Raw genomic sequence first — 13,369 nt, 5'->3', positions numbered from 1 at the left:
AAATGTTAAATGCTAAAAAGAGAATTTGTTATTTATAATTATAGTTCGACACAACTCAAGTAGAGTTGTCTCACATGGAGGATATATGTAGTTTCTAAAAGAAAAAAAAAATATAGTTAATTAAGTCATAGCAGTAGATGTTACCTAAATCAAGAGCAAAAGTAGGAGATCGATGAGGGAAAGGTAAAAGAAGATCCTAAAGGTACAACAAAAGTTGTAGCCATACAGAGAGTATCCTACCATTTTTTAATACCTTTGGGTGAGTAGTTTTATGATAAATTTTATGATTAGGGATTGTAAGCTCACTGTGAGTGAGTACTTTCTTATTTCTAGAGATTAGGGTATTATTCCTACGAGATTAATGATTGCCTTTAAAATTTCACCCTCTTGTTAATGATAAAATTGTTTAATTCAATTTTATATGTTCTACATGTTCTTGAATTTGGTTTCTTCCTATCCTTGTGATTTTAGATGTTAAGAGAAGAGCTCAAAAGATGAACTAAAAACTCTAAAATCAATATAGAGTGTATTTTACTTAGAAATTCTTTTGACCAACTTATACAATAATTTGATTAAAATAAATTTATGTGATACATAAACTTATTTTAGGAATTTATGTAGTTTATTTTCACAAATTAATTGATCTAACTTATAATTTATAAGTTCTTAATTTTTTCTCTTTCATTTTTTAAGCCTCTTTAATTTATTTGGAATCTTCTTTGTTTTTTTTTAATTTAAAAATCATTTTTTAATATGTTAGTCTTTCACTCTCATTATAAAATAAAAAATGTCTGTTGAATCCTATCTTAGCTTGATTTTCATAATGACAAATTTTTAGTCTCAAATATAAAATAGAAGAGTACCCATGTGTGTGTTAGTAAATTTATTCAAGTGTTTCAGCAAAAGAAAATTAGACTTATCATAAGGCTATACATGACATGATGATTCCTTGAACAAAATAAAAGATTCATAAGACATCCTTATGAAAATCTTAAAGGAAATTAAGAATGTAACAAGGATTGTTCATTAGTACAATTGATAATGTCTATCCCAAACAATTGAATGACTATCCCAAGCTGCCGATCAGACACCTTAAATTGGAACAATTTTTCTTAGAAGACTTGTCTTGAAGACTTGGTTCAAAAGACTTGAAGTGAAGACTTGTTTAGAAGACACCTCATTTGTAAAGATTGATAGACACAAAAAAATACAATGATGTCAGCATCTGTTGGGATACAAACAAGTCTCACATCGATAAAATAAGAGAACAAAATAACAATTTATAAAGTACACACATACTCCAATGATTGAGAGACCTTTTGGGTGATGACCTAAAGCAAGACTGTGAGGACTTAGGCTCAAAGCGGACAATATCTCATTATTATGGAGTTGTGTGTGAAATAACCTTATGAAATAACCTTTATAAAATATCCCTCAAACAAATACTATAAAATAACCTCATCAATGGTATTAGAACCATAGGTTAGATTCGTTGACAACCTGGATTCCGCTGCATGAAAGGTTAGGTCCCTTGTTTGAGGAGAAGATTGTTGGGATACAAACAAGTCTCACATCGATAAAATAAGAGAAGAAATAACAACTTATAAAACATACACATACTTTAATGATTGAGAGACCTTTTGGCCTATGCAAAATTGCAAATTTATTAACAAACTTTTATGTGCTAGTCTACAATTATAATGTTAAATGAATTAAAAGAAATATCACCTCCTTTAAGCCAACTGTTAGACTTTGAGAATTTTTTTGATTTTTTGAGTACAAAATCTGTTGTACTATACTTCTTTGACAACAATCTGTTTTAGGTGAAAAGTAGGTGATTTAGAGTATGTTTTTGGTAAATATGCAATAGGTAAAAGTGGGTAGTACAACTAAGTCAACAATACATGCATTTTTGAATAGTAAGCTCGTAATATCAAAAGTTGTTGTATTTGTAGCTTGTTGGTATGAAAAAAAACGTGAATGCAAAACAAAATGCCCACTAAGAACTTCTCTTGCTTTGTTTTGCTCTCCACTCTTCCTATCATTCCGTATTTCTTTTTCATCATGGTATCAAGAGCTTCATTGATCTTTTAGGGTCTATGAGGGAGAAAGAAAAAAATATGAAAAATAGAGTTTCTGTGTGTGAGAGAAAACCAACAAGAAACTCACTCAAAAAACCTTCAACCAATGGCTTCTAGTAGCAATTCCTTACCTCTACCTCCAGTATTTGTTGGAGAAAATTATGATTTGTGGGCTACAAAGATGAGAACGTATCTTAGAGCTCAAAGTTTGTGGGAAGTGGTCACTACAAGAAAATGGTGAATAAGCGGCGGAAAATAAACGTCGGCTAATAGCTGACGCAAATAGTGTCGGAAAAGCCGACGCTATTTTAAGATGTAGCGTCAGCTTTTTCGACGCTAAACTTAAAATAAATTTAAATTAAATATTTTAAGTTTAGCGTCGAAAAATTCGAAGCTATATTTAAAGAATAGCGTTGGCTTTTCCGACGCTAAACTTAAAATATTTAATTTAAATTTATTTTAAGTTTAACGTCAAAAAAGCCGACGCTATTCTTTAAATATAGCGTCGGCTTTTCCGACACTAATTTAATTTAAATTTAAATTAAGTTAGTGTCGGAAAAGCCGACACTATATTTAAATAATATACGTGCTTTCAGAGAGATAAAAATAATTTTTATAGTGTTATATACGCATAATGTGTTCTGGTACACTTGGTTATCAAATTCACTTAAGACCTCAAGGTTCACGGATCGAGTCCCAGGAATGTTAAAACTACAAACGAATAAATGATAAGCGAGAAAAAGAAGATAAAGAAAAAAATAAATTAAAATTTGTGTCAACATAGTGTCGGCTTAACCGACAATAAAAAATTAAAATAAATAAATTTGTTAGTGACGGCTTAGCCGACACAAAAAAAATTGTGTCGACTTATTTAGCGTCGGCCAAAAACCGACGAATAACCGACAACATTACGTCGGCTTTTATGATTTAAAGTCGCCTTTTGGCCGACTCTAAATTGAAACATTCTTGTAGTGGGTGGAAAATGGAACCAACCTAGCTCCTTTACTAGACAACCCAACAATGGCTCAAGTAAGATTTCACAGTGATGAAGTGGCTAAAGAAGCTAGAGCACTTGCTATCATACAAGCGGCTGTTCATAACGATGTTTTTATCAAGATTTTGAATCTTGATACAACAAAAGAGGCTTGGGACAAACTCAAGGAGGAGTTCCAAGGTAGTGAAAGAAAAAGGAGGATGAAGGTGCTAAATTTGAGAAGAGAATTTGAATCTATCAAAATGAAGGATGCTGAAACAATGAAGGAGTTTGTTGACAAGCTTTCTAAAGTGGTTACACAAATCAAATTATTGGGTGAAGAGCTTAGTGATCAACGAGTTGTGGAGAAAATATTAGTATGTCTTCCGGAGAGGTTTGAGTCAAAAATCTATTCTCTCGAAGAAAATAAGGATTATTCTCATATATCAATTTCAAAACTTGTAAATGCTCTACAAGCCACTGAACAAAGAAGATCCTTGAGGATGAAAGAAAATGTTGAAGGTGCTTTTGTGGTTAATACCAAAGGCAAATTTTAAGGCAGCAGTAGTTGTGGGAAAAAAACCATTTAGTAGGAAGAAAGGAAAAGAAAAAAAAACAAGAAAGCAACAGAGGAGGAAATTGGAAAGACAAGTATCCACCTCGCTCTTACTATAAGAAGAAGAATCATAAAGAAAATTTTTGTTGATTTAGACCAGGAGTCAAATGCAGAGCATGCAACCAACTTGGTCATGTGGAGAAAGTGTGCAAAAGCAAAGCAAAGCAATACGGACAACAAGCCCAAGTTTTTGAGCATGAAGAACAAAATAAAGAACATTTATTTGTTGCTTCTTTTTATTTAGCAAATAGGAGCAAGGAGGTGTGGCTTATAAATAGTGGATGCACAAATCACATGACTAATGATGCAAGTATTTTCAAGTAGTTGGATCAGTCTCACTTCTCAAAAGTCACAGTTGGCAATGGAGAAAGTGTTGAAGTTAAAGGCAAAGGAGTTATTGTTGTAGAAACTTCTTCATGTACTAAATATATTTAAGATGTTTTATACGTACTTGAGATAAATCAAAATCTTCTAAGTTTGGGACAAATGCTTGAAAAGAATTATACTTTGCATTTTAAACACCATATTTGATCCTTCTAGGTGTGAGCTAATGTCTATCAAAATGAGAGATAAGAGTTTTCCTATATAATGGAAGCAACCTATTATGCATGCATTTCCAAGTTCAGTAGATGATTATGTTTTATGGCACAAAAGACTTGGTTATTTTAGTTACTCCACCTTGAAGCAAATCAACTCAAATGGCTTAATTCAAAACTTACCTTCCATAAAAGATGATGTTGATGTTTGTGATGCATGTCAATTTGGAAAACAATGTAGACTGTCATTCCCTATAGTAGCAAGCTGGAGAGCTATTGAAAAATTACTACTTATCCATACTGGTGTGTGTGGTCCAATGAGCATAGCATCTTTAAATGGTAGAAAATATTTTTTTACTATTTATAGATAATTTTACAGGAATGAGTTGGGTGTTTTTTCTAAAACAAAAATCATGTGTTTGCTGCATTTTAGAAGTTTAAGATTTAGATTGAGAATGAAGCTAGTTATCAAATTAAAAAACTTAGATCTGACAATGGAACTAAGTATACACAATACGAGAATTTAAAAAGTTTTGTGATCAAGCTGGAATACAACATTAATTCACTGTGTCTTACATTCCTCAACAAAATGGAGTGAGTGAAAGAAAGAACTGAACAATGATGGAGATGACTCAGTGTTTGCTCTTTGAGAAGGATCTTCCTAAGACCTTTTGGGCTGAGGCGGTAAATACCTCAGTTTACTTACTGAATTTATTGCCTATCAAAGCATTGAAAGGTAAAACACCCTATGAAGCATGGTGTGGAAGGAAGCCTTCATTGGAGCATTTAAAAATATTTGGTTGTGCGTGTTACACTCATGTTCCAGATTTGAAAAGAGATAAACTTGATCATAAGTGTGAATTTAGTATTTTTTGGGGGTACAGTATTAACTCCAAAGGATATCGAGCATGCAACTTGGAGACAAAAAAAATTATTATTAGCAGAGATATAAAATTTGATGAGTTTTCAAAATGGAATTGGAAGAAACATCAAGTAGAAGGCTTAAATAAAGGGCTATTTGATGAAGACACTCTACAAGAGCAAGATTCTGAAGATGATGAAGAGAACTATGATAGTGACACTGAATTTCCAGTGAGAAGTACAAGAACCTTGAAGGATATTTATGCAAGATGTAATGTTGCTGCATTGGAGCCTACAAGGTATGAAGAAGCTACTAAATTTGAAAGTTGGAGAGCTGCCATGAAGGAGGAGATAAAGATGATTGAGAAAAATAAAACTTGGGAACTTGTTGATAGGCCAGGTAATAAAAAAGTGATTGGTGTTAAGTGGGTCTATAGAACTAAACTCAATCCTGATAGTTCTGTAAACAAACTTAAGGCTAGATTAGTGGTAAAAGGTTACTTCCAACAATATGGAGTTGATTTTTCTGATACTTTTGCACCTGTTGCAAGATATGATACAATCAGATTACTGATCTCTTTGGCAGCAAAGCTTGGCTGGAAAATTTATCATTTTGATGTAAAATTAGCTTTTCTAAATGGATTGCTTGATGAAGACATATGTTGATCAACTTGAAGGTTTTCAGGTTCCAGGAAGTGAAGATAAAGTTTATAAGCTTCATAAAGCTCTTTATGGATTAAAACAAGCACCAAGAGCCTGGTATAGTAGAATTGATGGTTATCTTCTGCAAAAAGAATTTCAAAGAAGTGAAAATGAAGCCACCTTGTATGTGAAGAAGTCAAACAATGAAGTGCAACTTATTGTGTCTTTGTATGTTGATGATTTATTAGTTATAGGAAATGAATCAAATTCCTTAAACCAATTTAAGAAGGACATGATGAAAGAATTTGAAATGACTAACTTGGGTGAAATGAAATACTTTCTTGGAATGGAGATTTCTCAGCAAAATGATGGAATATTCATTTCACAAAGAAAATATGCTTTGGAGATATTGAAGAAGTTTCACATGGGTAAATGCAAGCCTGTTACTACTCCATTGGTTGTAAATGAAAATTTTTCAAAGAATGATGGTGAAAATAGTGCAGATGCTTTTGTTTATAGAAGTATAATTGGAAGTTTGTTGTATCTTACAGTAACCAAACCATATTTAATGTTTGCTGCAAATTTGCTTTCCAGATTCATGCATTCTCCAAGTCTAGTCCACTTTGGTGCAGCAAAAAGATTTTTGAGATATATAAGAAGTACAACTGATTATGGTTTGTATTTCTTAAAAAATGAAAGTGGAGAACTTCAAGGATATGTAAATAATGATTGGGCAGAAAGTATTGATGATTCTAAAAGCACCTCTGAATATGTGTTTTCATTTGACAGTTTTATTTTTTCTTGGAATTCAAAGAAACAGAATGTTGTGGCCCAATCATTAGTTGAAGCTAAGTATATTTCAACTACAACTGCTGCCAATCAGGCTATTTGGTTGAGAAAGATTTTATTAGATGTGGGGCAGATTCAAGATGAAGCTACTATCATTTGGGTGGATAACAAATATGCTATTTCTATTGCTAAAAATCCTGTCCAACATGGAATAACAAAGCACATTAATGTGAAGTTTCATGCCATTAGAGAAGTAGAGAAATCAAAAGAAATCAGGTTGGAGCATTGCAGCTCTGAGGAACAGATTGTAGATATCATGACCAAAGCCCTCTCCAATGGTCAATTTGAAATACTAAGATCAAGACTTGGAGTGCTCAAGAAAAATCTCAAGGAGGAGTGTTAGACTTTGAGAATTTTCTTGATTTTTTGAATACAAAATCTGTTGTATGTACTTCTTTGACAACAATCTGTTTTAGGTGAAAAATAAGTGATTTGGAGTATGTTTTTGATAAATATGCAGTAGGCAAAAGTGGGTAGTACAACTAAGTCAACAATGCATTCATTTTGAATCGTAAGCTTGTAATATCAGAAGATGTTGTATTTGTAGCTTACTGATATGAAAAAAAACGTGATTGAAAAATTGAATGCCCACTAAGTACTTGTCTTGCTCTCCACTCTTCCTATCATTCTGTATTTCTTTTTCATCACCAACATTTAGGGATTTTTCTGTCAGCTTGTGGAAATTTTTGTAGCCAAGTAGGACAAGTTTCTGAACTGAATTACTAGGAGAGCTTTGTAGCACCCTTATATCATCAAAGATCAAGTACATGGTTCGCTCCTTAACAAAAACACCATATGTAAATGCAACCAATTTCTTTTGCTTAATCGTGCTCCTGCTTCTTTGACAAAATATGATAGTTGTCCAATGGAAGGATGAGAAAATTGAACAAAATGTCTATCAAGTCTCCACTTGCTTCAGATTGAACCACAGTTTCTTTGTTCACCAAAAGCCTCAAAGAGAGATTGTGTTCTTGCTTGGAAGCCATACAGACAAAATCATAGAAAAACTAAGGAACAAATTAGCAGGTTTAGTACAAAGAGTGATATCTCTGTTGCTTTCGCTGGAGGAAGAGAAAATATATAATAACGAAATGACTCTTGCTGCACCAAATTGGTAATAAATACATAGCTTTTCAGTTTTCTAATTTTTGTAACAGTTTTGGATATGCCATCTAGTTCCTAGTGGGTTATTATTAATGGTGTTGGGCTAGTAGTTAGAATATGGAAACTTAAAGAAGAGGAAGGAAAATTGGAAGAAGTTTCCATTGTTAGCCATCATTATTAGAACATTATCACTTTTTGTTATGTGTGAAGAGAAAAAGAGACCTTACTTTTTTCATAAGAATTGAAACTCTGAGCTACACTCAACTTTCCGATTTGTTTCCATGAACAAGGTCATGACAAAATTGAAGAGAGTGATAAAGATACCTTATTCCACACTATTAAATGGTAAAGGTAGTGAAGAAAATTTAGACAATTGACCCCTAACTAAGTGCCTTGTTGCACAACACCAAGTAAAACATGAAAAATCATCTCTTCTTTGTTTTGACATTCCTGACCAATGATTTTTACATTTCCTGTTGCAGAAAACCAAACTCTCAAAATTGTGAGCCTGGGTCTTTGTGTTGGAGTTTCACCCCAAGAATGTACTTGATTGCAATTTAGATCTGATAGAGCAATCTCACCAATCCCAATGAATCTGTCAACCACCTTGGCTTATCTAGATCCAAAATGACTTGCCATAATGAACTCTATACAATGATGAAACCACCACCTCCTCTATGATCTTAAGCATCAAGAGCTATGCGAATTGTTGATTCCCTTTCTTCCAGTTCATTCTCATTTTAATCACTGGTGTCAAGACTCGGAGCAAACAGTGCAGTGTAATGGAAGTCACACCCTTTACACATTAGGGATGCACATGACACAGTAAATTGGTTGTTTCCTGCTGCACAGTATTCAGCAAAAAACTAAAACTTCAAATGTTAGTAGCAGAGAAGTTATAACAAGCAGTAGTTAGAGGCATGGCAACATTTTTCAACTATGTATCAGCATACCTGGGTGATATGGTCAATAGGAGCTTTAAGTGTAACCAGAAATAGGCTGGGATCATCCCTGACACTGTCAATTTGAACAAAGCCCTGGGTGAAAGCAAACACTGCATGCATTGACACGAGCAATTTATGAAAATATGATAACAACCAACGCAAACTTAGTAATTTACAGCTTTTGTTTTGAATCAATGACAGTTTATTGGCTGTATTCCCCACGTAAGGAGATAGGAAGTGACATACACACCTATATTTTCTTAAAGTGAAAGAAGTAGAAACAAAGTTGGTTTAATGCATGAACACTTGAAGCTTAGGCACCAATTCTATATTGCAGCTTAAAACAAACAAAGCACTCTTCTCAGGATCGGATCAAAATTTAAAAGAGATTAGGATATGGACATTAACTTCAGGATCAAGCTTCATTCTGATGCTCATAAGCAAAACAAACATGCACCTCATAGATAGGATATATTTATACAGACCAACTCCTTTTCAAATTAATAAAACACAGAACTCTGAGCCTAATCTAAAGAAAAATAAGAAACATATAAGAGTAAGAACAAAGCTAATCGCCTGAATCAGCATAGAGAACGATAAGCTTGATGCATTGAAATTAGGACTTTCCTTCTTAGATAGACTACAATCTCCTACCTATAACCCTTTTTTACTATTTTCTGTCAATTGTTATTGTTATTTTTGTGTTTTAAATCATACAAGATTCACATAGGTTACATAATTGACGTAAGGGATGGGAGGAAAAATAAAATATAAGATTAAGAAGAAAACTACATTGTCTTATTTTTTCTCTCTCTGTTGAAGCTATATTTTGGCAATTTCCCTTGAGATACAAGACAGCAACAGTAATTATACACCTACTTTTTATTATTTCAAATAATCTAATGTTTGATTGTTAAGTTGGTTCATGGATCATTGGTATTAATAGGAAGATCTAAATCTTTATCAATTTTAGAAGAATGCTCATAGAATAAGAAGCTTTAACGTATTGGTGATCTTAATAGTCATTACCTATTCCAGCTGGCCAAGTCGTGGCTAAAGGCCTAAGGGTTACGAATTAAATCTCAGATGTCTGGTTTTATTCCAGCAGACTGATTGTAATCAATTACAAAAATATTGTTAAAGAATCAGTACATTAATGTGTTTCTAAATTGAAGCATTATGGACACATTCCATGTATGGGACATTCAGTCTTCATCCTGCAATACACAATTTTTTTTTATAGAAATATTTATAATTGTTTTAAGAATAAATGGTAAACTATATATGTTTGCCAAGTCATAAATCAGAACATTGGTTAATGCTTACCGTTTTGCTAGCATAAAGTTGTAAAACATTGGAATGTCCAGCTAGTTAGAATTAGTGTTTCCTGAGGAGAAAAGAGAAAAATAAGAAAATTATATTTGAATAGTATGAAATTTAATGATCACGGATAAATAAGACTCAAGCTAGTGTAGTGGACTTTCATCCTTGAAATTTATTTGACTTCTAAAAATATATGTGATGTACTAGTTCCATTAAGATAGTAAAGATCAAAGCCCTTACCCATCATTCATCAAGCATACTTCAAACTTCTCGAATCCTTGTTTGGATTCAAAATGACTAACCAAAACTCACTCCGTACAATGAAAATCCTGTACCACATGTGGTCAAGCTTTTTCTTATGGAAGTTTGCTATTTGTCTCTAAGTAACATCATGGAACCCTTCCACACTTTGACCATGTGCATAAAAAACCTTTGAATGTATCCTTTCTTTCTTCTTGTTTTTTCCCATTCATAACATTCGCGTCAAGTGCAAATCAGTAATGTGTAATGTATTCCATTCTAAACATGTATTGGCCACATCAGGCATTTCAAACATTGACCAACCTTGTAGAAATTTAGGGATTAAAGAAGAATGAGAAATCCAACATCCACATATTGTGATATATCTTTCAAAAACATTCCTCCACCTAAATTCATCCTTGCGTCAAACATATAAGTGACAACCTCCCCCCCACAGAGCAATATATTAATTTTTCCTACAACACAATATTAATGGAAAAGGAAAAACCTCAGATATGATGGGCAGAGAATTTGAAATGGCTAGCCACTAAAGGGTATGCAGCATTTTTTAATTATCTGTCTGTATATACCTGACAAGCACACCTGAAAGACTGGTAAAAAGAGGTAAGCTGAAATCATCCTATGTAGCTGGACTGACATTTCATCCTTCGTGTTGTACCCAGTGAAAAGTCTTCCAATTAAAAACTAACCCATTGAGAAAATGTCACTGTCATGTCAGTTACATAAAAAGCTCCATTACGTTTAGCTCTTGTTTAAAGTTGATTTCAGATCCATGGGAAGGTGCAGTTTCTCCAAGCTAATCTATCATATATAAAAAACAAAAATCAGCTTCCCACAGTCTTGAATTTCACTCTGATCTCAGTCAACTGAATAATAGTACATTGAACAAAGTACACAGAATTACACTACAGTACTGGTAGACAGTGTAATAAAAAGAATCAACCACCAATGAGTGATTGTTGGAATACAAACAAGTCTCACATCAATAAAATAAAAGAAAAAATAACAGTTTATAAAGTAGACACATACTCCAAAACTGTGAGAGGCCTTTTGGGTGATATCGAAAAGCAAAACCGTCATGACTTAGGCCCAAAGCGGACAATATCTTATCATTGTAGAATTTTATGTGAAATAATCTTATAAAATATCCCTTAGGCAAATATCATATAAAAAATCCATCAGTGGTATCAGTATAAAGTACACACATATTCCAATGATTGAGAGACTTTTTGTTTGATAACCAAAAATAAAACCGTGAGAGCAGACAATATCTCATTATTGTGGAATTGTGTATGAAATAACCTTATAAAATACATTGACATTGACGAGTAACATTTTTTCAGGGAATCATTATATTGAAGAGCTTATCTATGTTTCATACTTAATAAGTATATTGTTATTTCTTCTTCCAAGCTAGAAGGCCATAAGCAACATTCTTTGCTCAATTCATTTTAGAAGATCCCACATGTTGCCTTTGATAATGTGTTGATTCTCTGTAGATTTAGTAGTGTATATACTACATCAATTTTTCATTTCAAAATTAATTTGATTCTGTGAGTCATACACAACAGATATCAGCAAAATGTGAGCCAGAAGTTTCTGTATCTCGACTGCTTATATAATCTGGCCTGTAATTTCAGTTATTTTCAGTTTGTTATTCAACAAATCAAAAATAAAAGGGAACTTCATGTGTTAGATAATGAATATTATATTATTAATACATTGGAGAATGAAATTTTTTGTATTTCCTCCTCAGTATCACTCACCTCTAGAACATGAATCTCAAGTTGACACACATGTGTAGAGCTATATGGTTCATCACAAAAATAACAAACCTCTCAGTCATAAAAGCAGGTGTGAGTTTCTTAGTAGGTTGTCTTTGGTTTGTGTTTAGGGTAATCTGTGAATCAGTAGGCTTGTATATAGGTTTAGGTGTAGGTAAAATGACTTTTGTATTAGTTTGTGTATTCTGGAATTTAGGAGGGGTTTTGGTCGGGATGTTTGATCTAGAAGCTGATTCATACAATTTAGCCAACTGGAATGCCTTTCTTAAATCTTTGGGCTGAAACATTTTGACTGTCATTTGAATATCTTTTTTTAAGCCTCCTAAAAAACAGCTTAACAAGTGTGTATCACTTAGGTTTAATCTAGAAGTTATTACATCAAATTGATCATGGTACTCCACCACAAATCCTTTCTGCCTTAATTTCGTAAGTTCCGACATTGGATCGTCATCTATTTCACCAAAGCGATCTATTAGTATGTTTGTAAATTCAGTCCAATTAGGAAGATTACCTCCTGGAAGAGTTTTAACAAAGGAAGTATGCCACTGTAGTGGCTTCCCTTCAAAGTGAATTACAACCAATTTCACTCGAAAATCCTCAGGAGTGCTGTCAATCGCGAAATACGTTTCACATTGATAAATCCACTCTTGAATTGCATCACCGCCAAAGCGCGGAAAATCGATTCACGCCAAACGCGTTCCACAAGAATAATTGGAATTCGAATGACGTGCTCCTCTGCGAATAGTACCTCGTCTTGTAGCATCACTATCTGAATCTGTGTTCTTCTGTAAAGTTTCCAAGATTCGCTGATCCACTGATGCATCAATTGCTTGCCGAATTGAAGATGTAATCTCAATTATGCGCATTTCGAGTTTCGATACGATCTTGTTTTCCAACCTCTCCTCTTGTTCACGCATCGTTGTTTGCAGACGAGTTGCTTCTGCCATAACTGCCGATGGAAGGTCCAAGCTGATACCACTGATGACGATAGTTCTAGGAATAGAGATTATTCAAAGAACTTACGAACTTTAGGGATTTCAAAAGATGAATCCGAAGAATTGTATATTGAATTGAGAGAAGATTACAAGAAGAATTTCAGAAGAAAAAAAAAAAAAAAACCCCTAAGCTTGATTTAGAGCTAATTATTTATAGAGGTGCATTGCACCAACTAACTAAAACAATAACGTAAATTTTGGAAATCCTAACAGAATTATCAAAATTAAAACAGAATTATCAAAATTAAACTGATTGGCTGCCAGGTGGCTCTTATTAACTTCCTACATTGTGTAAATTTGAGTTTTATATTCACATTATAAGACACTTTTTAACATATTTATACAGACTAATATAAGTAATACAGACATAATATATTATTTGTTAGTCCTAGCAAGTTAT

The 13,369-nt window shown here is 33.2% G+C and overlaps 1 protein-coding gene and 1 long non-coding RNA gene across 3 annotated transcripts; one reads left to right on the top strand and one right to left on the bottom strand.

Annotated features, from left to right (window-relative positions):
• The first annotated feature begins 3,101 nt into the window (after positions 1–3,101).
• Positions 3,102–3,611, top strand: LOC145956049 (uncharacterized). The gene has a single exon (XM_083071606.1). It carries the CDS (start codon positions 3,102–3,104, stop codon positions 3,609–3,611), a length of 510 nt encoding a protein of 169 aa, XP_082927732.1.
• Positions 3,612–7,974: 4,363 nt separating this feature from the next.
• On the bottom strand, positions 7,975–13,077 carry LOC109799370 (uncharacterized). 2 transcript variants are annotated; one of them, XR_002239866.3, is made up of 6 exons: positions 12,486–13,077; positions 10,760–10,991; positions 10,170–10,645; positions 9,933–9,993; positions 8,616–8,716; positions 7,975–8,528 (listed from the first exon to the last, which is right to left on the bottom strand). It is a non-coding gene; the product is annotated as an uncharacterized LOC109799370 (long non-coding RNA). The 2 variants fall into 2 exon arrangements; XR_002239865.3 differs by having other exon boundaries at positions 7,975–8,716.
• Between the last annotated feature and the right edge of the window lie 292 nt (positions 13,078–13,369).

This window comes from Cajanus cajan, chromosome 3 (genome assembly GCF_000230855.2).
Source record: "Cajanus cajan strain Asha chromosome 3, NIPB_CcT2T_4, whole genome shotgun sequence".
NCBI lineage: Eukaryota > Viridiplantae > Streptophyta > Magnoliopsida > Fabales > Fabaceae > Cajanus > Cajanus cajan.
The sequence above is the reverse complement of the archived record's forward strand: the minus strand, read 5'-3'. Positions and strand labels throughout refer to the sequence as shown.

Excerpts from the sequence above, each read along its gene's own strand:
- LOC145956049 (XM_083071606.1), top strand. The coding sequence starts at position 3,102 with ATGGCTCAAGTAAGATTTCACAGTGATGAAGTGGCTAAAGAAGCTAGA.